General features: G+C 43.7%; 2 protein-coding genes across 8 annotated transcripts in view; one reads left to right on the top strand and one right to left on the bottom strand.

The window, feature by feature from the left end:
• The window catches only part of LOC146870885 (syncytin-1-like), a 401244-nt gene that overhangs the window by 50415 nt on the left and 326834 nt on the right, over positions 1–23995 (bottom strand). The gene's annotated exons all lie outside the window — the stretch shown is intronic.
• Positions 1–23995, top strand: part of LOC146870886 (matrix metalloproteinase-14-like) — a 350496-nt gene that overhangs the window by 96307 nt on the left and 230194 nt on the right. For 3 of the 6 annotated variants that reach the window (XM_085647106.1, XM_085647107.1, XM_085647105.1), the window contains exon 2: positions 14429–14569. The exons of the other annotated variants lie outside the window; for them this stretch is intronic. In XM_085647106.1, coding sequence (XP_085503232.1) covers positions 14429–14569 — 141 coding nt within the window. The remainder of the gene's footprint in view (positions 1–14428; positions 14570–23995) is intronic. 6 annotated transcript variants of the gene reach the window in all.

Below are 23995 nucleotides of genomic sequence, written 5' to 3'. Positions count from 1 at the left end.
TACTTAGTACATTTTCAACGGAGGCGTGACAGGTATGATATAACCTTAATTTTATAGACGCTTGCGTTGTCGACCGGGCTCTTTTAGTGATAGTTGAAGGATGAACAGGTTCAATTAAAGAGGGTGTTCAGCTTGCCATTGCATCTAATTTAAATGTGAAGGAATTCATTAGTGAGAAAATGTGCACGTACCATAATACCCCACATGAAGTCACGGGTCAGACACCATTTTTTCTGATGAGGGGAAGGAGTTGTAACAGTGTACTCACGCCTAAGTATAACAAGTGGTACAAGGTGAGTGAAAAGACAGAGGGTATACAAGACGAGGTGGTAAATGTCAGGGAGAGAATCATATCTAAACAAGAAAAAGCTAAGAGGTATTCGGATGCAGCAAATAAAGCCAAGGTGAAAGAGATAGAACAAGGCGATTGGGTGCTGGTGAGGAAACCATACAAGGTAGTGAAAGGAGAGTCTGTGATTAGCCCCCCTACACGGGTGCAGGAAGCAACCAAGGGAACTGTCTGCTTAGAGGGCAAAGGATGGTGGAGTAAGGACGATCTGGTTAAGCTAAAAAAGGGCCAAGATGAGATAATAATGAGAGGGAAACTTGGGCAAGAAGAACTATGCGAGGATAGCATACTAGAATGGCAAGACGCAAGGGGCACTGACCAGAGTTTGTGTGACATGGAGAGCAAGCTGGGCAGGTCCATCCATGAAGGTGCAAGGAACAGTAATGATGGGGCGGATGACGCTATAGTCTGTGAGTCGCCCACTGCCATGGTTCAAGTTAGGAGTAGGCCGAAGCGGGAGGGTGCATTAGATCAGCATGCGTGTAGCAGAAGCCAAGGTACCATCAACACGCAACCCGTAGTGCGGTCTCAAACATGTTCTTCTAACAGGTCAGGGAAAGAAATAAGAATGCCTAGACGATATGATGATTACGTTGTAGAGTGACATGGCATTATGTTATCTGGTTGTCAAGGGAAGGGAGATGTTGAATATGTACAATTATGGTTGTAACGAGGTATTGTGTAGCCGAGCGTTGGCTAGTGTTTCTTTCATGTTTGTTGCCACGTCACTGCTTGTGACCTCCCACTCCCGGAGGTACTAATGTGACGTCACGCTAGGCGGTCACCAGTGGCAATTTTGTGCTCCACGAGTCGGCTGAGTTTCTGGCCTCTCGTGGGCCTCTGTGTATGATTACTAATAAAAGTATTACTTGCATCAACGGCGTTATCACTTCTTTCCTGCTGCAACAAGTACTTTGCAGGGAACCTTGAGCAGCTTCTGCTGCCAGTGACACTGGGTTAACCCAGGCCATCTTTGGGAGTTTACACTGGGTGGTCGTGGTTCCAATCTTTCTGCACGAATCAAGCCACTTGAAAAGAACTACATGTAGAGTCACCTTCTAGCTTACAGTAGCAAAGCAGCCTCAAAAGTTCTCTTATAGGAAAAAGTGGCACACCTGGAGAAATTAGTAAGATTTTATCTGAATTGTCATCCTATTGAAAAGTTGCAACCTAGCAACAGCCAGTGGTTTCCAGACACAGCCTGAAAACCCTGCTTCGAGGAGTCCTTAAGATCAATGATGGAAAGTGATGCTTCCAAAAACTGCCTGTCCTTTGCAGCACATAAATGTGAGTTGAGGTGCAGAGGTCATTTATATTCATCAAGAAGATGAACTGACAATAGCCGTACTGTGACCAATGCCTTTCCATGCAGACGTGGAGTTCTGTAGTAAACACATATATGCGGTCTCTTTACTTCGGTGCAGCTCCATTGTTGGGAAGCCCAGTACGAAAAGTCCCCTCAACACTCCTACCTATGCCTGTACCAAGAATAAAGCAGTCACTCAAGTCAATTTTCACACTTGAATCACACCCAAACTTTACTCCACTCCAGACAGGTATTATGAGCTGTCAGAACACAAACAAAGCAAATTAGACTAACTGTAACAGCGGGGGTGTTTATGGCAAACAAATCTACCTGCATGGCTGCTTTCAAGAATAAAGAATCCCAAGAACCAATAGCAGGCAGTTTCACATGTTTGTGCAGTATAAAAACCCCTGGCTGAGGGAAAAACCCCATGATCTGCACACCGAGTGGTTCTAGTCTATGGACTGTAGTCACCCTCACACATCATACCCTTTTCCCACAACAGGCATCATAACTACTGGTACTAAAATTGCATGAATCTGCTGGTTTTCTATAGATGTACGGATTTGTAAGGCTTAAAACATTATTCACAATATGGTGCATCATTTGCAGATTTTACCAGTACAAACACCACCTCTGATGCTTTGTGTAAGTCTAATTATGTATCAGCCGTTGATTGTTATTTTCAGGCATTAAAAAGGCATGAATTGGGTGGGGGAAGGCGGCAACAGGAAGCAGTAAAAAAAACCTGTAATACATGCATGTAATTCAAACAAGATAGAATGAGTCCTTTGTCTTCATATTTCCCTTATGTTAGACGCTGTTCTCAAAGCAGAAGTTACTTCAGAGGGCACTCAGTTTAGAAGACTCCCGAGCATCAGCATGACCATTGGGCGTCTAACTACCTAGTTCTTAAGCTTTAAGCCATGCCTTAAGTTAAAGCTCGTTCTAGATCTGATCTTGCCACCGCTAGCAAGGTTTTGTATATGAGATTTCGGTTGGGCTGTCTGCCAGGACGGGCCAACGATCAAGCTTCAGTTTTGTGCCCTGTATGTGGCTTAGCCCCAGAGACAGAGGAACATATTCTGTTCTTCTGTACTGAATACCATCTTTTCTAAAGGAAGTGGATTCGACCAATATGCCTAAATCCGGCAGTCAAGCATTATTTTGGTTGCTTACAGGATCCTAGAGACTGATGCATCTAATCCTATTGCTTTTGCTGTAAGCTACTTTTTACAGAATATTTTGGTTTAGGCGAGTTTGTGACCCAGACTGAATAGAAGGGTAAAAAAAAATTACTTGGTTCCTGGTATGCTAGTACGTACTGGATAACCTGTGTTCGAGGCATATGAGCTGCAGATTGTACACTTAGCATAGGTCGCCATCTGGTGTTGGGCCCGGATGTTTGCAGTTTGTTTTTCTTCTTGGACAGTCTTTGGAAGTCACGAGTTTGGTGACTCCTCCTTCGGTCCGTACTGCGCATGGGCTTCGGCTCCATCCTCAGATTGTTTTTTTCCGCCATCGGGCTCGGATGTGATACTTCGTGCTCCGGCTTCGAACTTCTACGGTTCCAGCCTCGACGGAAAATCCTCGATTCTTCGAGTTCCTTCATCATCTTCATCTCTCGAAGCGGCACTTTTCTCCATCCCGTACATCGACACCGGCCTTCGGGCCCTCCGCGACTCCGGTCCCGGCCGATGGAAAGGACTCCGTTCAAAAAGTGCCCAAAATGTGGGTCTAAATTTCCCCACACCGACCTCCATCAGGTGTGTAACCTTTGCCTCTCCCCGGAACACGAGGCTAGAGACTGCCCCGCCTGCAAGTCTTTTCGATCGAAGAAGACCATCCGAGATCGAAGAGCTCGACGCACCATGGCGCACTCATCCTCGGCAGCTCCACCGGACATCTTCGGAGACGACGCCGAAGCTTCGGGGCAAACACACACCGAGCAGGAGGAAGACGTCGTCAGCGCTTCCGAGGCCGACGACTCCGACGTGGAGGACGTTACACCAGCGCAGCGGGCCGTGAGTACTATGCCCCCTCCCACCCCCGCGCCGAAAACCAAAGAGACTCAGGTTACTCCCTCGCCTGCCGGCCTGGGCAAAACCAAAACCAAAACTTCGATCACCCCACCTTCGGGCCCGGTGTCGAAGCACCCAAAGTCTCATGGCAGCTCGGGATCGAGCCAGCCGACACCCGGTGCCGAAAAACAGCATCCGGCACCGAAGACTGCAAAATCCAGCTCGACTCCGAAACCACCGGTGCCGAAGCCTGGACACTCGGTGCCGACCAAACACAAACACAAATCTGTCGGCACCGACGCTCCGGCGCCGAAACATCATTCGACGCCGAAACACCCGGAGACCTCAAAAAAGCATGGCGCACACAGACCATCGAAACCCCCGGTTCCGAAATCACCGGTGCCGACAGACGACTCGACACCGTTGGCTCTGTTTACACCAGACCCTTTACAAAAGACTTTGTCCAAAGATCCAAAGACTGGGCTTTTGACTCTAACTACCAAGAAAAGACGCCTTGATGCTCCGGCTCCTCCTCCTCCACCTAAAAGGAAGGACTCTGCTACTTCTCCCCTCAGAGTGCCCTCCCCACCACCGCCTCCCCTACCCACACCTCCTCCACCGCCTCCACCTCACAGGTCTCCGCCACCTTTACCTCACTACGATCCGGCCTCATCCCCAGATCCAGATGATGGGGATCCGGACAATTACCCGGCGGACCCCCCAATGGATCCCACTCCACCAGGGACCCCAGATCCATGGGAGGATTACAATAACCCTGATATACCCAATGTACCTCAGGACGACCTATACCCATCAAGGCCGTCTCCTCCAGAGGACTCCTTAGGGTTTCATCATTTAGTGCAGAGAGCAGCACACTACCATGGGGTGGACATGCACAGTGAACCAGTAGAAGAAGACTTCCTACTGGATACATTTGATATACAGGACAAATCTACTTCCATTTTACCCATGCTTAAGGGTGTCACCAAGCACGCTACAGAGGTGTTCAAAGACCCTGTCAGAGCCAGAGTACTGAACCCTAGAATAGAGAAGAAGTACAAGGCGGCACCCACAGACCCTGCTTACATCAAGGGCCCTGCTCCCCTAGATTCCCTAGTTGTCTCCACAGCTAGAAAGCGGGCTAACTCCCAATCCTCAGGAGATGCCCCACCGCCAGACAAAGAATCTAAACTTCTGGACGCGTCTGGTAAACGCACCGCCTCCCAAGCTGCAAACATGTGGCGCATTGCAAACACACAAGCACTGCTTGCGCGATATGATAGAGCACACTATGACGAACTAGAGGCTCTTATGCAGCACCTTCCAGAAAAATACAAGCACAAGGCTCATGACCTTATACAGGAGGGTAAACTAATCACAAACACCTCCATTAAGTGTGCCCTCGATGCAGCCGACACTGCTTCTAGGGCCATAAATACCAGTGTCCTGCTTCGCCGCCACGCCTGGCTCAGGATCTCAGGGTTCAAACCAGAAGTCCAGGCATCCATACTCAATCACCCCTTTGACCAGGAAACACTCTTTGGGCCAAAGGTAGACGAAGCGCTCGAAAAGATGAAGAAAGACACAGACACAGCAAAGTCTATGGGGGCACTCCAAACACAAGCCTCCAAACGTTCCTTTCGACGCTCGTCCTTTCGTGGCACAGGTAGAGGCTCCTCCACCGATAACGCCTCTTCCTCCTACAAGTCCCCTCCTCAAAATACCTTTTCAAAGGGCAATCAGAGAGGTGGTTACAGGGGTAACAACAATAAGGGCAGGGGCAAAACCAACAACACCCGTTCTGCCACCCCCCCCGCACAATGACTCCCCTCCGCTCCCCCCAGACCATTCCACTCCGGTCGGGGGCAGACTACAAAACTTTATCCACGTATGGGAGTCCATAACATCGGACAAATGGGTGACCCAAATTATTCGGTCAGGGTACTGTCTAGAGCTAACATCTACCCCACCCAATATCCCACCAAGGCACCGTCCAATGTCTCAAGAACATTCCACACTGCTCAAACAAGAGGTACTTTCACTCCTGCAAAAACATGCTATAGAGCAGGTCCCCGTCAACCAACGAAATCTAGGGGTCTACTCTCTATATTTCTTAATACCAAAGAGAGACGAGACCCTCAGACCCATTCTGGACCTCCGGCCTCTAAATGCCTACATACACTCAGACCATTTTCACATGGTCACTCTACAACAAGTCCTCCCACTCCTCTGCCAGGGAGACTTTCTCACAACCTTGGATCTGAAAGACGCATACTTTCACATTCCAATACACCCCTCTCACAGGAAATACCTCAGGTTCGTGGTGGACGGGCAACATTACCAATTCACGGTTCTCCCCTTCGGGGTCACCACCGCACCACGGGTGTTTACCAAATGCCTAGCAGTAGTAGCAGCACACCTCAGACGTCAACATATTCACGTCTTCCCTTACCTAGACGACTGGCTAATAAAAGCCGCGTCCTACGACCAATGTGTGCAGCATACAAACAGCACCATCCAACTGCTCCACCAGCTAGGCTTCACGGTGAACTACCAAAAGTCCCACCTCATACCATCTCACACAAAGCAATACCTCGGGCCACTATAGACACCTCCAAGGGTATTGCCTATCCAAACTCAGCCAGAATCACAAGCATTCAAGCCTTACGCAAAACATAACTTCCTCAGCACTCTCTTCCAGCAAGAGTGTTTATGAAGCTCATAGGAATGATGGCGTCTTGCATTTTCATAGTGCCCCATGCAAGACTCCACATGCGTCCACTTCAAGAGTGCCTAGCACAACAGTGGAACCAGGCCCAGGGTCAGCTGACGGATCTGGTGTTGGTGGACGGCCGCACACATCACTCTCTGCAGTGGTGGAACACCACAAACCTTTCCAAAGGGCGGCCGTTCCTGGACCCGGTTCCTCAAGTGACTCTAACAGCGGACGCATCGCTCTCCGGCTGGGGAGCGCACCTTCTACACCTCACCATGCAAGGTCTATGGACGCCACAGCAAAAATCGCTCCACATCAACCATCTGGAGCTCTTGGCGATCTTTCTAGCCCTAAAATCTTTCCAAAAACAGATTTCGGGCAAAGCAGTCCTCATTCGCACAGACAATATGACTGCAATGTATTATATCCAAAAACAGGGGGGGACACACTCTCCCCAGCTCTCCCGCTTAGCCCAGAGCATATGGAGATGGGCAATTCCTCAAAACATCTTTCTCCTGGCACAGCACGTTCCAGGCGTACAAAACACCATGGCAGATCTGCTCAGCAGACAAACGCAACAAATACACGAATGGGAACTGCATCCACAAGTTCTTCACCCATTCTTCCAACAGTGGGGGCATCCTCAGATAGACCTCTTCGCCACCCACGAAAACAAAAAATGCCCAAGCTTCGCCGCCAGATACCCACACCCATTGTCCAAGGGCAATGCGATATGGATGAACTGGTCAGGCAGATTTGCATACGCCTTTCCACCTCTCCCACTAATTCCATTAGTGGTCAGGAAGCTACAACAGCACTCCCTCACACTCATTCTGGTAGCTCCGACGTGGGCCAGGCATCCGTGGTACACCACGCTACTACAACTGTCAGTGGTACCACATCAAAAACTGCATCTATCCCCATGCCTCCTAACCCAGAACCATGGAGAAATCAGGCACCCGGACCCAGCTCAGCTCAACCTGGCGATCTGGCTCCTGAAATCCTAGAATTCGGATACCTTAACCTTCCCCCTGATTGTATGAACATCATCATGGAAGCCAGACGTCCTACCACTAGAGCATGCTATGCCGCAAAGTGGAAAAGATTTGTAATTTACTGCCGTAACAATACAATCAACCCTCTAGATGCATCCATACAGCACATCATATGCTATCTACTCCATCTTCACAGGTGTAACCTGGCATATTCATCCATACGCCTACACCTAGCAGCGATCGCTGCTTATCTACAAAACAGGCAGCATTTATCACTCTTCAGAGTGCCCGCTATTAAAGCCTTCATGGAAGGCCTTAAACGAGTAATTCCTCCCAGGGCACCACCTTCCCCTGTATGGAATCTAAATTTAGTTCTTACACGACTAATGGGCCCGCCCTTCGAACCAATGCACAAATGTGAGCTACAGTTTCTCACCTGGAAAACAGCTTTCCTTGTAGCTATCACTTCCCTTAGAAGGGTTGGTGAAATACAAGCGTTCACCATACAGGAACCCTACATACAAATGCATCACAGCAAGGTCATACTTCGCACAAATCCGAAGTTTCTGCCCAAAGTCATTTCCCCCTTCCACCTCAATCAATCAGTGGAATTACCTGTCTTCTTCTCGCAACCCCAATCTGTTGCAGAAAGGGCCTTACACACACTTGATGTAAAAAGGGCGTTACTATACTACATACAAAGAACGCAACCCTTCAGGAAGACTAAACAATTGTTCGTTTCCTTCTCTCCACCACATAAAGGCAACCCCATTTCAAAATCAGGGATAGCTAGGTGGATTGTAAAATGCATACAAATTTGCTATCAAAAGGCAAAGAGAACATTATCTGTTCCCCCTAAAGCCCACTCTACAAGAAAGTTAGGGGCTTCTATGGCTTTTCTAGGGAATATACCCTTAGATGACATCTGCAAGGCAGCCACATGGTCTACACCGCACACCTTCACAAAACACTACTGTGTAGATGTGCATTCCAAGCAGCAAGCTAGGGTGGGCCAGGCTGTACTAAAGACACTTTTTCAAACAGCTGCAACGGATACCGGTGGTCGCCGCTAAGGTTGGGTACTGCTATATAATCTATGCTAAGTGTACAATCTGCAGCTCATATGCCTCGAACGGAATATGCTACTTACCAGTATGCATCTGTTCTTGGCATGTAGAGCTGCAGAGTTGTACACGCCCACCCGCCTCCCCGGCTACCTGTATCCGTTCCAGTACATCTTATTTAGATACAACACATGGGTTTCTCACTGTTATTACTACGCTCCATCATTTCCCTGTTGGCGAAAAACAATCTGAGGATGGAGCCGAAGCCCATGCGCAGTACGGACCGAAAGAGGAGTCACCAAACTCGTGACTTCCAAAGACTGTCCAAGAAGAAAAACAAACTGCAAACATCCGGGCCCAACACCAGATGGCGACCTATGCTAAGTGTACAACTCTGCAGCTCTACATGCCAAGAACAGATGCATACTGGTAAGTAGCATATTCCTTGTATGTTATGTGAAAAATGTTGTTATGATTAATTACTGTGATGAGAAATATGCGTACATTAGCCAGGCCAGAAAAACGAAACGGCCACAGATTTTCCAAACAATGTTATGACTTCTGTCTCAAAATTGCTCTGACAAGTTGTCATTCTGGCATGCAGCCCAAGCTGTGTACTCCTACAAAAAGCGGGAGTACGCCGAGTGCCATGGAAAGAGCCTCCGTCACACCCCTCTGCCCAGGTTGCGCACACAGTCAGCTGGCCAGTAGCCCCACTCCCTATGGCTGCATACTGTTGAGCTAATGGGAGTCAGACAACCCCAGCCTGTGAATAACACTAAGGCCCTTGTTCACCCCTCCGTAAATGGGAGGGTCGATCTAAGCGCGGAAGCACTAAGACAAACCCGCTCAGTCCAGCACAACACCCCAATGGCTTCAAAGAGGTGCCCTTGTTCTGTTTGGCATCAAGCATAGGCAAAGCTCTGATGGAATGTTGTGCACAATTATGTAAGTGGTATTATTAAGTTGGAATATTAAAGCAATTATGAGGAAAATCCGGACGCATTGCTGGAGTGGGGTTTTCTTTAAAAATTGTATACCCTCTCCATTTTACATGTTTACATTAATAAGAATAATTAATTAATAGTAATTGTACTAATTGTTTGCTGTGTGAATTGACCAACATTACTAATATAAGAAATACACGTGGGAATTGCATTTGCATGGCCTAATTAATACGTAAACTAATTTTCGTATGCATATTAATGATAGACAATTAGAAGTTGCATGATAATATGTTGCTTTCGTGATGTATTCGTGATTTCTGCTTTATTAATGTGAATATAACCCGCATTAAGTGTTGCTTTTTGCTAGATAAATACACACACATAAAGGGTTTAGTGAGGGAATAACATTTTATTAGTTATTTCCATGTATTAATTACGTTTTGTGTTTCTTAGCTTAAGTTGACCATATGAAGTGGCCACAAAATGGCCGACATCCCTATCAGACAAATTGACTCCATTTGTGAATGTCTCTGGGTGAAGTGCGCATGCGTCACCATCAGCAGCAGTGGCCTCTGGATGACCCTAAACTCGACTGTACCCACCAAGGACACACCGGGCTAACAGCCAGCTGCCCCGAAAAGAAACAATAAAAGTTACTTCAACATGAAATTATGAACTATATCTAAAGAAACATTTTCCGTATGAGAACTTGGTGGAACAAATCTCATCAACCAATCACGAGTATTCAAATATTTGGTCGTTACTTTTTGGAATGTAATTTTACTATAAAAATGGTAGAATAGAGAGGTTGTGAGCGAGACCCTTCAGAAGATTTTCGATTTCCTGACGTTATGCTGACAGAGAGGACGGTGACACTGCAGGACAGCTGTTTTCCTAAGACTCTGATAGTATGAACTGATGACCAAGATTTTGACTTAGAGGACGACTTTTAGCCAGAATAGGTAAATATTATGGTCTACTGCTTGATTAAACCAAAGACTCGATTTTCAATTATTTAGATAAAAAAATTAAGATTTATTACTAGAACTGTGTTGGGTCGTTATTATGAAAAATGCATTTATGTAAATATGTTATAGATTTCGTTATCACTCCAACCAGCAGCTAGCTGATTCATGGCCTATTCATGGGAGGAGTATTAAAAGGTGAAGTTTAGGCCTTAATAAATAAGGATATGTGAGTACTTCCTTCCATTACAGCGAGTGGAACAATCGCCTCCTTGGAAACAGGTTAATAGAGGATGAATGTTGGTGTTATGGGCCCCACCAGCGAATGTAGTGATTGAGTGTGGTCTATGATCTGTGACGAAGGGAGGGATTTTGCATTCCGCGCTGCATCAGTTTTCTTGGTAGCAGAGATATGGTTAGCTACTGTTTTGGTTTAGTGATCATTGCTTGTAAATAGCTTATTGATTATTGATTGGTATCGATTTATGTACTAACACTATATGTTGAGTTACGTTGAGTTATATGTTGTTAGCACAGCTTCTGGGATGTAGGAAGTCGGAAGTTTGTAACAGTTCTGTAGTAGAGCAGAGGTAAGCGCTGCTCTCGGGAAAGACAGAATTGTTGTTGCCCTGTAGGTACACAGGGGAAACGTGTGACAAGTGAAGTTGCACGGCGCATTGTCTGGGTTCGATTCGGCAGCATCGTCGTGTGTTGCCATTAGAGATATTCTCTGTGTGAGAGAAGTGTGTATGATAGCGAAGGTTACCTGTGAAATTTTGGTCTTTAAGTACCAGGAAACCAAATGGCATACCGATAACGCTTATCACTGAAAAGGTAGCTGGTGTTCTCTGAGCTTGTTAGAAGGACAAAGCAGAGGGAAGCGCTGCTTTGTTAACGTGTGTCATAATTCTGTAGTAGGACAGACTGTTCGCTGTTCTCGGGAAAGACAGGATTCTGTGCGTATGTACTACATTTTCTTGTGTGAAAGAGTGTGAATGTAAAGGCATTCGGGTTGATTGCGAAACTCTAGGTTTATTTCTCAGGAGCATTGGGTCTCCAACTATGTGTCTTAAATGCTAGAGAAACAATTAGCTAATGCGTGTTAGAAGGGTGAAGTAGAGGGATGTGCTACTTTATCAACGGAAGTAACGATTCCGTAGTAGGGCAGAGGTAAGCGCTGCTCTCGGGAAAGACGGAATTCTCGTGAGAAAGGTCTATTGCTATTCTATGGTTAGCGGAGCGGACAATGGAGATGTTTTAGTGTTGTTACTAATAGAATTGTAAAAGTTGCAATAAGAGTTCACGGAGCGGACTTGTAAAGGAGGGGTAGACAGGAGCAGAGCTGCCGCAGCGGCTGCTGACGTCAGAACGACCGCGCTGGGATTGGATAGTGGGTCAGAAGTGTAAAACGCTCCGGATTGGTGTGTTAGTGTAAAGCCGCGCTAGGATTGGAGAAGTACAGGGTGACGTAAACGCTCCCCATTGGTGCGTTAGTGCAAGTCGCGCTGGGATTAGAGGACTGTGACAGTGACGTAGACTCTCTTGAGTGGCGCGTTAACGTAAAGTTGCGCTGTGAGTGGACAGAATAGCGGTACAGTTGTAAAAGACTAGCGATACACAGAAACCATGAAAATGTATTACCAGCCACCAGATAGGGAAAAGAAATCTTGGTTTGGTAAAGTTAAAAAGTGGTTTAAGAAAGATAAACAGGTCAAAACTAGGGAAGGACAGTTACTTCCTCCACCGAAGACTCCTGCATCTTTAATGATTGCGAAATATGGATATCATACTTGTATTTGGTCAGATAATTGGGTAAAATATACCAAGGACGATGGAGTCCTGGCGTTTCCAGAACATGGTTCCTTTAATATGGCAGTTTTAAGGAATTTACGCGAGAAGATGATGTATATAGAACCAAGACCTAGACCGACGCAGTTTGAGGCATTGACAGAGTGGGAAGACGAAATGCATGAGCGAGAAAAGCAAAGAAATGGTAGAAGTTACAGATATTTGTTTGGCAGGTCATATGGACATGAAACACATGATGATCGAATGAAAAGATGGCGGAATGCAAGTATGTTTCCTGTAAGAGCAGTAGGAGAGAATGAAGGAAGAAAAGTGTGTGGAAAAAAGGAATAAGGTGGAATCAAGAGGTTACAGACCAAATGAATCAGATGATGATGTGTTGGATGATGTGTTTTATAAAAATCCACCACTGTACCGACCAGAACAAGAAATGTTGACACCAAATGCCCCAATGAGAGAAACATTACGAATTATCAAGACTGAGACTATGTCACCAGATTTAGAAAAGAGAAACTCCATTAGAGAAGTAGAAAAGAAATCGGAGAATAGAATAAATAGTGAAAATTCCGCGGAATTGGCCAAAACAACTCTAGAATTGACAGAGAAAATAAGAGATTTAACTAAGAATCTAGAAGCTGTAACAGTTCCAGTGACCATAGGTCCTGTAATGCCCATTTTTGAGAAGCAAAATTATAGTGAACATTGCTTGACGGTACCATACCGAACAATAATTTGGTTGAGAGTCCAGAACGGAGTCAAATTGAGAATCCATGGGGACCGACAATAAATATGTTTGAACCAAATGTTTCAAATAATCCCTTTATAAATCAGAATTATGCTGAAAAGAATAGAACGACAGTAGACACTTTGTTGGAACCCCAGAGAAATCCAGAACAGAGTAGCATAGAAAACCCGGTAGGACCTTCTGTGGAAGAACTGAGTGAATGGTTAAGAGGGTTACAGAGACAAGATAAAGAATCCCAGTCAATGGATGTGGCTAAATTACGGATGGTATTGGAAGAATTAATTGTAGGGACTATTCCTGTAGAAAAATTTAAAATTTATCAGGATGAGGAGTTGTTATTCCTATGCAAAAGTGTGACATGGAGAGCGAAAAATTTGCACGAAAGACTAGGAGAAGTTGCGAATGAAATGGGTATAGATATTGATAAGGTAAAAGCCTTACAGAAACCCTATCGAGTTGATTTTACTGAAAAAGACATTGAAAATCTGAACACCACAGGACAGATAGGTCAGATTAAGGACATAATCATTTTATTGAGAAAATGGGGACGTGGAAAAATGGAGAAGTAAATGGTATAGAAAACGTAATGATGCCTCAGATAAGACCGTTTCGGCATTCCCTGTTAGGGAGAAAGAAAAGGCAGTAACTGAATACCCCATGAGGGAGATTCCAGGAGGAGGATATGTACACGTCCCATGGACAAGACAGGACATTTTGTCATTTACGAATGATTTCCCTCGACTACGCGAAAAGCCCGTCGAGTGGTACCGGCAGGTAGACAGATTTGTAAAATTGTCAAAAGTACTATGGATAGATTTGAATAGTCTGTTCGATATAATAGTACCGGCAGATTTGTGGACAGAGTGCAAGCTGATGATCAACTGGCCAACTCAGGAGTACCCTAGGGATCCTAAAACAGGAGCTCCGGACCCTGAGGTAATGAAGAAGTACGAGCAGGTTATGGTATTTTTGAAAAAAAAGGGCCCCCTAAAGAGACAGATTGGGTAAAAATTGATCGAACACATCAGGAAGGAAAAGAATCAGTACATGCATACTATGAGAGGCTAATTCAAGCTTTTAAGCAGTTCTGTGAAGATGAGAACCTGAGTGATAAGGATTTGAGTCATTTCGTATACAGATTTGTATATGGTTTACGCCCAGAAATTGGTGACATGATAAAACAGCAAACGGGTGATTGGCAGAATAAGAAAATAGATGAAGTATTGAGACATGCTAAATATTTCAGTGACGAAATTGAGGCTAAACAGCGAAACTTCAAAGAAAAGGCAATGTGGGCACAAGTAAAGGTAGCCGAAAGGCAGGAAGCTCAGTTGGTTGAACAAGCAAATAACCCAGGAACTAGACCGAGATTTGGCCCAGGAAAAGGGAAAGGTAATATAGAAGAAGCTAAAAAGAAGTTCCCATGCCATAATTGCGGTAGGTTAGGGCATTGGAAATCCGAGTGTAAATTTCCTCCAAGTACTAATAATGAAAATGCATCATTGAATCCGCAGGTGCAGAATGAGGTGAGTGGTCAACTGCAGCAACAGCAGCAGGTGGTTACCTCACAGAATCAGATGCCAAAACCACCTTTCCCGCAGAGCAGAAACACTCAGAAGTATAGTAATGAATCGGGATTCTACAATGAAGAACAGGTAAATAAACCGCCACGCGCTCGCGCTGTTTCACAGTATTGGCTGCAACGCGATGAGTGACTCAGAGGAAAGCTATTGACGGTGCCGAAAGGAGGAAGAAGAGTGCGTACTTGGCGCAGCTCTAGAAGTAGACCAGACAGGACCATTTGTAGATGGGAAGGTTAATGATGAAAATATTACTTTCCTAGTGGACACTGGTGCTACTCGATCAACTGTTAGATCAGCTGATGTTAAGACTCTTCCTCTTTCGGATGAAACAATACAAGTGGTTGGTGTGTCCAACAGACAGATAAAGACATTTCTGACAGAACCAGTGAAAGCTAGTATAGGGAAATTTTCAGAGATGCACCGCTTTGTCGTATGCGACACCAGTCCAGTGAATTTATTAGGTAGGGACCTGTTGTGCAAAATGAATTGCACTATATTCTGTACTCCAGATGGAATAGCATTTGAAACACCAGATGAGGATGTGCTGTATAAAATGACCATAGCCAACAGAGAAAATGAGGTTACTGAGACTTATGCAATATTCAACCCTGAAGAACTACCTAAAGAACTAAAGCAGTCAGTGAAGGCAGAAGTGTGAGATTTTACTGGAGAAGATGTAGGGTTAATGAGAAACGTAGATCCAGTCACAATAACTGTGAAGGAAGGAATAAGCTATCCAAATGTTCCACAGTACAGATTGACACCTGAGATAATTGAAGGGGTTACCCCAATAATTGAGAAAATGACCAAGCAAGGAATTTTAAGAGAAATAATGAGTAGTCCGTGTAATTCACCGATAATAGGACTGAAAAAGCCTAATGGGAAATTCAGGATAGTGCAAGATTTGAGAAAGGTAAACAAAATTGTGGTATCATGATGTCCTATTGTGCCAAACCCATCGGTAATTCTGTACCAGATTCCCCATGATGTGGAATGGTATTGATTTATGCCATGCTTTCTTTTCTATCCCATTGCATCATGACAGTCAGCAAATTTTTGCATTTCGTTTTGGAGAGCGGATTTTGGCATGGTGCCGAATCCCACAGGGGTATACAGAGAGCCCCTCAATATTCAATCAATTGTTGAAGAAATCTTTGAAAAGTCTGCAAATGCCTGAAAGTTCAGTACTAGTGCAATATATCGACGACCTTTTGGTGTCGTCGAAAACACGTGAAGCTTGCGAGGTAGACACAATAGCACTACTGAATCATTTGGCAGACGGAGGGTTGAAAGTGTCACCAGCAAAATTGGAGTATTGTAAGAAGGAAGTACAGTAATTGGAACATAAAATCAAGAAAGGACTGAGAAAATAATAGACAGAATCAGAATTATAAAAGGAATGAGAGCCCCCATGACCCAAAGAGAGGTGAGAATGTTTCTGGGAATGGTGGGGTACTGCCGTCAGTGGATTAGCAATTTCTCCCTGATTGCAAAACCCTTGGTACGACTAACAAGGAGTGATGTAAAATATCCCCTTGAATTGAACAAGGAAGAATTGGCAGCATTCAAACGAATGAAAGAAAGAGGGTTTATGTGAAGCACCAGCACTAGGCATGCCTGATTACGAGAAAGAGTTTGAGTTGTATTGTAGTGAGAGAAATGGATGGGCACTCTCTGTGTTGATCCAGAAGCATGGAAGGTTGAGGAGACCAATTGCATATTTTTCATCAATGCTTGACCCAGTGGCTGCAGCTTTACCTGGGTGTCTGAAAGTGGTGGCTGCAACATGTCGAAGTTTGGAGCAGAGTGAAGGTATTGTGATGGGATATCCGTTGAAAGTGTTTGTACCTCATGATGTGGTGATCCTCTTGACAAGGAGTCGTACTCAGTATATGACACATAGTCGGCTGACTAAGTATGAGAAGGTCATATTAGGTGCAACAAATGTGAGCCTTGCGAGATGTGTGAATGTGAATCCTGCAACTTTGTTACCTGATGCTGAGAATGTGGAAGTGAGAGATGAAGTAGATCATGATTGTTTGGACGTGCTTGAGTACTGCACAAAGCCAAGACCAGATATAAAAGATGTACCCTTGCCAGAAAGTGATTTTGTGTTGTTTGTTGATGGGTCATGTTTGAGAACAGATGAAGGAGTGCTAAGCGCAGCATATGCAGTATGCACGGTTGCAGCAGTGATGGAAGCATCTTATTTGAAAGGAGTAAGGTCAGCACAAGTAGCTGACCTTGTCGCTTTGACCAAAGCTTGCAAAATCGGGAAAAGTGTGAGAGTGACTGTGATAACTGATAGCCAGTATGGCTTCGGGGTTGTCCATGATTTTGGCAAGCTTTGGCTACAAAGAGGTTTCCAGACCTCAAGTGGAACCCCTATTAAGAATGCTGAAGTGGTTTGAAAATTGATAGAGGCGCTACAGCTGCCTAGACAATTGGCTGTGGTGAAATGTGCTGCCCATAGTCAAGGTAGTGATTACAACACTACTGGAAACAGGTATGTGAACGATATGGCACAGTATTGTGCACAAAATCAGAATTCGGTCAATCGGGCCAAGGAAAGAGAAATGTCTTCTTGCTCAGTAATGTTTACTAACACTGTGGGAACTTTGGAAGAAGTGAGACAATTACAGGAAGAGTCAGGAGATAAGGAAATGAAACAGTGGATAAAAGCAGGGTGTGCACCAAGAGAAAAGGACCGTGTGTGGATCTATCGAGATGGAAGACCAGTGATGCCTGATAGCATGATGTCTACCATGGCACGGATGTATCATGGCCAGGGACACATAGGGAGAGACGCCATGATTAGGTCTTTTAAGCAGACCTGGTACATTCCAAAATTCAGACTTGTAGCAGAAAGCCTATGTCAGAGATGCCTAATATGTCAGCAATACAATCCTGGGAGAAAGACAGTTGTGAGTCTAGGAAACATAGGCCGAGAGGGTGGGCCTTTTACCAGAATGCAGGTTGACTTCATTGAAATGCCTCCATGTAACAGACTGAGGTATGTTCTGGTTATATTCTGCCTATTTTCCAGGTGGGTGGAAGCATTCCCAACAAGAAGAAATGACGGGATGACAATGGCTAAGCTACTTTTGAGAGAATTCATCCCCAGGTTTGGGTTCCCAGTGACTCTTGAATCAGACAGAGGAGAACATTTTCATAATGAGATTGTAAAATTGATTTGTGAAGCATTGAATGTACAACAGAAACTACATTGTGCCTACCGACCAGAGGATTATGGTGTGGTTGAACAGATGAATGGTACAATCAAAAACAGAATTGGGAAAATGTGTTTAGCCACTGGTATGAAATGGCCTGATGTCTTGCCTCTAGTTTTAATGACAATTCGAGCAATACCAGACAGAACCACAGGGTTAAGTCCTTATGAAATAGTCATGGGACGAGCGATGAGGCATGTGTACATTCCAGTCAACAAGCTGATGACAATAACTGATGACATGGTGTTGGAATACTGTAAAGGCCTGGCTGACGCAGTTCATTCTGTGTTGCATCAGGTTGGAGCGGATGCCACCACTCTTGAAAGGAAGCCAGCCCATGATCTGAGCCCAGGAGACTGGGTAAGGATAAAAGTCCACAGAAGAAGAAATTGTTTGGTTCCAAAGTGGGTAAAACCAAGACAAGTCATTCTGACCACAACAACAGCTGTGAAGTGTGCTGGAGTGAAAAACTGGATCCATGCCAGCCATACTTTGAGGATACCAAATCCAGTTGACAGCAAAGGAAAAGAGTACTATGACGAATCAGAGTCAAGTACTGAATCAGATAACGAAGAGCCAAAAACACAAGAAAATCCTGAAAGGTGGGAAAAAGAATCTGATCAAATATTAGTCCCCAGAGGTATCTCTCTGAGAAGACGATTGCAGATTTCTGATATCAGTTCAGATTCTGAAGACGAACAAGGGAGACAAGGTCCCAGAAAAGAACACAGAAAGAAAAAAGGAAAAGACAACGAAGAAGCAGTAAAGGAAATTCGAGAGAAGGAAGTTTCAGATGAAAGACCAAGAGAAATTCCACCTGAAATAATAGATCAAAGTGAAAAAGGGACAGGTACAGAGAGAGAGGGACAGATTGCGGAAGACCCCCGAGGAGGTGTAGGGAACTGCAACATCCAGCTAGGTGAAGGGACAAGTAGCCAGCAGGAAGATTGCGTGTCGGAGACCCGAGGAGGGACAGAAGTAGGGAAAACAAAACAAGTGGTGGAAAAAGAAGTTGTTGAAAAGAAAAAGCAAGTTGAAACAGAATCTGAAGAGAGTGAAAATGAGATACCAGAAGTTCGAGTTCTAAGAAAAAGGGCTTGGAGAGAAGAAAAGAATAATAAAGAAGGTAAACAAAAAAGAGTTAAAAAGGACGAAGAGTGGCCAAACAAAATAAAGAGATTGAGATATCGGCTGACGAGTGAAATCACCAAGGGCAGATCAGGTGAATGAAGTGACAAGCCAAGAAAAATCTAAAGAAGAAGAGACTAATCAAAATAAGGAAGAAGGAAAAAGAACAAGGAAACCTAACCAGAAGTATAAGTCACCGGAATGGACGTACGTGGCTCTGCCTGAAACGGAAGAAGAGGCAGATAGTCAAGGAAATCCAGAGGAGGCTGTACTGAAAGTGGTTGAAGAAGAGGAAGAAGCAGGAATCCTGAGAGTTATCTTATCCGACATCGGAGAAGAAGAAACGGAAGATCAGGAAATTCTGTACTTGGATGAACAGAAAGAAGTGAAAAACGATGAAATGCCAAACTGAGAGAATCTAGAAAACTACTGATGAAGTAATAGCAATTGAGTCAAACGATAGATACTGGTAGGACCAAGTAGGGCCTTAGAGCCTAAGGATAGAAAACTAGTAGTGAAGTAAAAGAGGCTAAGTCAAAAGACACAGTCCAAATTAACAAAGATGACTAACATAGATAGTAGCAAAAGTAGATGTACATTCATGAAGAGATGGTGTAAAATGTGTTGTTGTACAGGATTATTAATGCTTCTATGGAGCATACTTGCTCTTTTGATTTCTTTTAAGGTCACTATAGATACATTAGAAGGACACACTGAGAACATTACTAACATTAAGAAGATTGAAAAAGTAGTTCCAACTAGAATAGATAATAATTATTTACATAAAGATAGGTCTATTAATGATTTTCAAATAATGTGTTTTTATAGTTATTGTATGAATATGTAAAGACTATGGACGTAAGGGACTGCTACGTATGCATGCAGTTACCTGCATCTGTGTCAGAGGGAGTGACTTATCATCACCTTCCAGCAACGTATGGAATAGCATGTAGTGTGATAGCTAGCTTATTTTACGAAACAGGTAAATTAGAATATTATTTTTCAGATGTAGATAACATTTTTGCGCAAGTACCTGCTAATAACAAACTAAACAAAGTAAGACCTGTTAAGGTATTAGGTGAATTTTTTTTAGAAACTAAGGAGCTAACAGAGTATATATTTAAAAATAATTTGACATGCAGTTTGAAGAACGAAGAAAGGACATTTCTAGACATGGTCGAGGAAAGGAGATTGAAAATGCGAAGAAAGGCATCCGAAGGAAAAGGGGAGAAAACAGTCTGGGATGTAGAAATGGAAAAACATATGAAGGGAGAGTCTAATCCAACTTTGGCTTTAGATTGGCCTCAGAAAGGGAAACTGTGTATAAGAAGGAATCAAACGGCGTATGACAATCATTTTCTAGGGAATAGTGAGTGCCATGATACATACCGAATCATGGGTGGATGGGGATTTAAAGGTGGAAGAGATCCAGTTTTCCCTGGACTTTATTTTATCTGTGGGAACAGGGCATATTATCGTTTGCCAGACCATTGGTATGGCACATGTTACGTAGGCCTGTTTTTTCCAAAAATCTTTCACATGGACAGAGGTAAAGATGGTGTACTTAGTTTAGGTAATCATTTAGTACGTAGTAAAAGGGAATCTTGGGCAGAAATTGTAGGTGACATTTTTGGAGCATTGATACCAGCAGTGGGAATATCTCTGAATACAAACAATATTAGAAGATTATCAACAGTAGTGGATCGCTTGTCAACAAGCACCGCTGGAGGATTCTTATTGGTTAATACTGAAATGGTTGCCATGCGTGCTATGGTAATGCAAAATCGACTTGCCCTTGATATATTATTGGCAAAAGAGGGTGGAGTCTGTGGAATGCTGAAAGTTCAACATTGTTGCACTTACATTCCAGACGAAAGCAAAGATTTGAAAGTTTACATTAAAAATATTACTGAATTGCATGACGAAATTGTACCACTGGAGGTTGAAGGTGTTTGGGAAAAGATTGGGAAGAAAATAGCTGCTATTAAAAACTTCTTAGTGAAAATAGGTAGTACATTTATAGGTAAAATATTATTTCCATTAACATGTGTGATTTTTGTGTTATTAATATTAAGATTAGGTTGCATGTGTTGTAAAAATAAGAAAACAAAGAATAAAATAAAAAGAGAAAAACTAAAGAAAAGAAAAGGATCCAGATAGAGACTTAACAGAGATAACTTTAGAAGAATGGAAAGAAAGTATGTATAAAATGGCAAAAAGAGATGAAGAAGAAACTGAATTATAAATAAGAGCAAGAATACATTTCAATTTTTCGTAAAAGAGTGAATAAATTTAGTGTTGATGTGGTGATAAAATCACCAAAGGGGGGATTGCTGGAGTGGGGTTTTCTTTAAAAATTGTATACCCTCTCCATTTTACATGTTCACATTAATAAGAATAATTAATTAATAGTAATTGTACTAATTGTTTGCTGTGTGAATTGACCAACATTACTAATATAAGAAATACACGTGGGAATTGCATTTGTATGGCCTAATTAATACGTAAACTAATTTTCGTATGCATATTAATGATAGACAATTAGAAATTGCATGATAATATGTTGCTTTCGTGATGTATTCGTGATTTGTGCTTTATTAATGTGAATATAACCCGCATTAAAATGTTGCTTTTTGCTAGATAAATACACACACATAAAGGGTTTAGTGAGGGAATAACATTTTATTAGTCATTTCCATGTATTAATTACGTTTTGTGTTTCTTTGCTTAAGTTGACCATATGAGGCCACAAAATGGCCGACATCCCTATCAGACGAATTGACTCCATTTGTGAATGTCTCTGGGTGAAGTGCGCATGCGTCACCATCAGCAGCAGTGGCCTCTGGATGACCCTAAACTCGACTGTACCCACCAAGGACACACCGGGCTAATAGCCAGCTGCCCCGAAAAGAAACAATAAAAGTTACTTCAACATGAAATTCTGAACTATATCTAAAGAAACATTTTCCGTATGAGAACTTGGTGGAACAAATCTCATCAACCAATCACGAGTATTCAAATATTTGGTTGTTACTTTTTGGAATGTAATTTTACTATAAAAATGGTAGAATAGAGAGGTTGTGAGCGAGACCCTTCAGAAGATTTTCGATTTCCTGACGTTATGCTGACGGAGAGGACGGTGACACTGCAGGACAGCTGTTTTCCTAAGACTCTGATAGTATGAACTGATGACCAAGATTTTGACTTAGAGGACGACTTTTAGCCAGAATAGGTAAATATGATGGTCTACTGCTTGATTAAACCAAAGACTCGATTTTCAATTATTTAGATAAAAAAATTAAGATTTATTACTAGAACTGTGTTGGGTCGTTATTATGAAAAATGCATTTACGTAAATATGTTATAGATTTCGTTATCACTCCAACCAGCCGCTAGCTGATTCATGGCCTATTCATGGGAGGAGTATGAAAAGGTGAAGTTTAGGCCTTAATAAATAGGGATATGTGAGTACTTCCTTCCATTACAGCGAGTGGAACAATCGCCTCCTTGGAAACAGGTTAATAGAAGATGAATGTTGGTGATATGGGCCCCACCAGCGAATGTAGTGATTGAGTGTTAACTTATGATCTGTGACGAAGGGAGGGATTTTGCATTCCGCGCTGCATCAGCATCACCTGAAATTGTTACAGCTGAAATCTAGTAAAATAAGAAATATCCAAGCAGAATAATTCGAACTGCCGTGTGTCCATTAGACATGTACTGTGTAGCACTCGGCTATCCATAAGGTAGCGCGAGCGATACCAGTATGTAGTTTGCAGATACGGAGCCCAGCATGTCATTCAGAGGGTCTTTAGCTGAATAGTGTCTTCTGCACATTGGTGAAGTCATTGCAGCTCGTCTCCGGCCTGTCCTTGTTCCAGTCTGTTGCAATATTGGCAATAAATGTGCACACATTCACACTCCCCATTGCTTGTATGTATATAGTATTTCTCTAGCGTCAACTTGACCCAGTGGAGAACTGTACAGGGTCAAAGACTAGCATGAAGTCAATGAGTGATAGGAGAGGTAGCTAGGTTATGGATGGTGAATGCATTGTGATGTAGTGTTCTTTAAAGGGGTGTATTTTCGAACTCTTTCCTGTATTGGAGCAGCCTTGGTATGGTCCTGATGGATATAGGAATGGTGTTCCAGATCCTCGGTGCATTGTTGGGAAAAGGCCTACTGCCTCGTTTAGCGCGCAGCGCATGCGCTGCTCGCTCTTTGAGATCTATTGTCGTCGGGTTGCTTGTGGAAGTCGGGTGGAAGCTTTTTGGTGTTTTTCATTGGCGCGCGTCACACTTTGTTACCGCCTTTGATTTGCAGTGAGGCTTTTTGCTCCCCTCCCTGTCTCCTTTCCGGCTCGCCCATCCGGACTGGAGATTGTGCACGCGCACAGCAATCTTTCGCTCGTGCACAGGGCATATGAGCGCAAGTCTAGCATATCATCAAAGGTGTGAACTGTAACTTGAACACGCCGACGGCCCTGGTGTGCCCTCCCCTCCCCACTGAAAGGGCAGTCCCAAGCGTACAATACCTGCAGTGTCCTCCTTTCCCTAGTGTCCTTCTTTCCCTGGATAATGTTCAGCTGACGCACGGTCCTGAGCTCTGAGGCCCTGTGTTGCCATTAAGGCTATATCAGATGTAGAAACCGATTGCAGATTCCGCGAAGAACCGCTGTGGTAACAAGGCAGAAGAGACGCACAACTGTGTGTGACTTTGTGGCGCCGCAAAGCGTTGATAAATGTACCTCTCTTTTTATGCTAACATCACACGCTTCCACTGTTTTACCAATTTCAGTGTGAGCCCAGCCTTCTAATGCGTGTATTTCGTTCTAATAGCAAAACAAAGCGTTCACAATTAGTTTACCTCATTACTCCGTATCACTGAGGTGGCCTTTTCTTTTAGAACTCATTGTTTGAGGTGTGTCAGCCCCGCTGGAACAGCTGAAATGAACTAGGATTACAGGTCTCAAAATGCAATAGGTTAAAAAAAACAAAAAACAGGATTAAACCCTGGCGACATGCATTCATCTGGCAACCTTAGCTCACTCAGATCTCAAAAGTGTTTGCTCTCTGTTTACAAGCCCTTATCGGGGCATATGAGCGCAAGTCTAGCATATCATCAAAAGTGTGAGCTGTAA

Source organism: Triturus cristatus, chromosome 1_1 (genome assembly GCF_964204655.1).
Source record: "Triturus cristatus chromosome 1_1, aTriCri1.1, whole genome shotgun sequence".
In the NCBI taxonomy this organism is placed as follows: domain Eukaryota; kingdom Metazoa; phylum Chordata; class Amphibia; order Caudata; family Salamandridae; genus Triturus; species Triturus cristatus.
The sequence above is the reverse complement of the archived record's forward strand: the minus strand, read 5'-3'. Positions and strand labels throughout refer to the sequence as shown.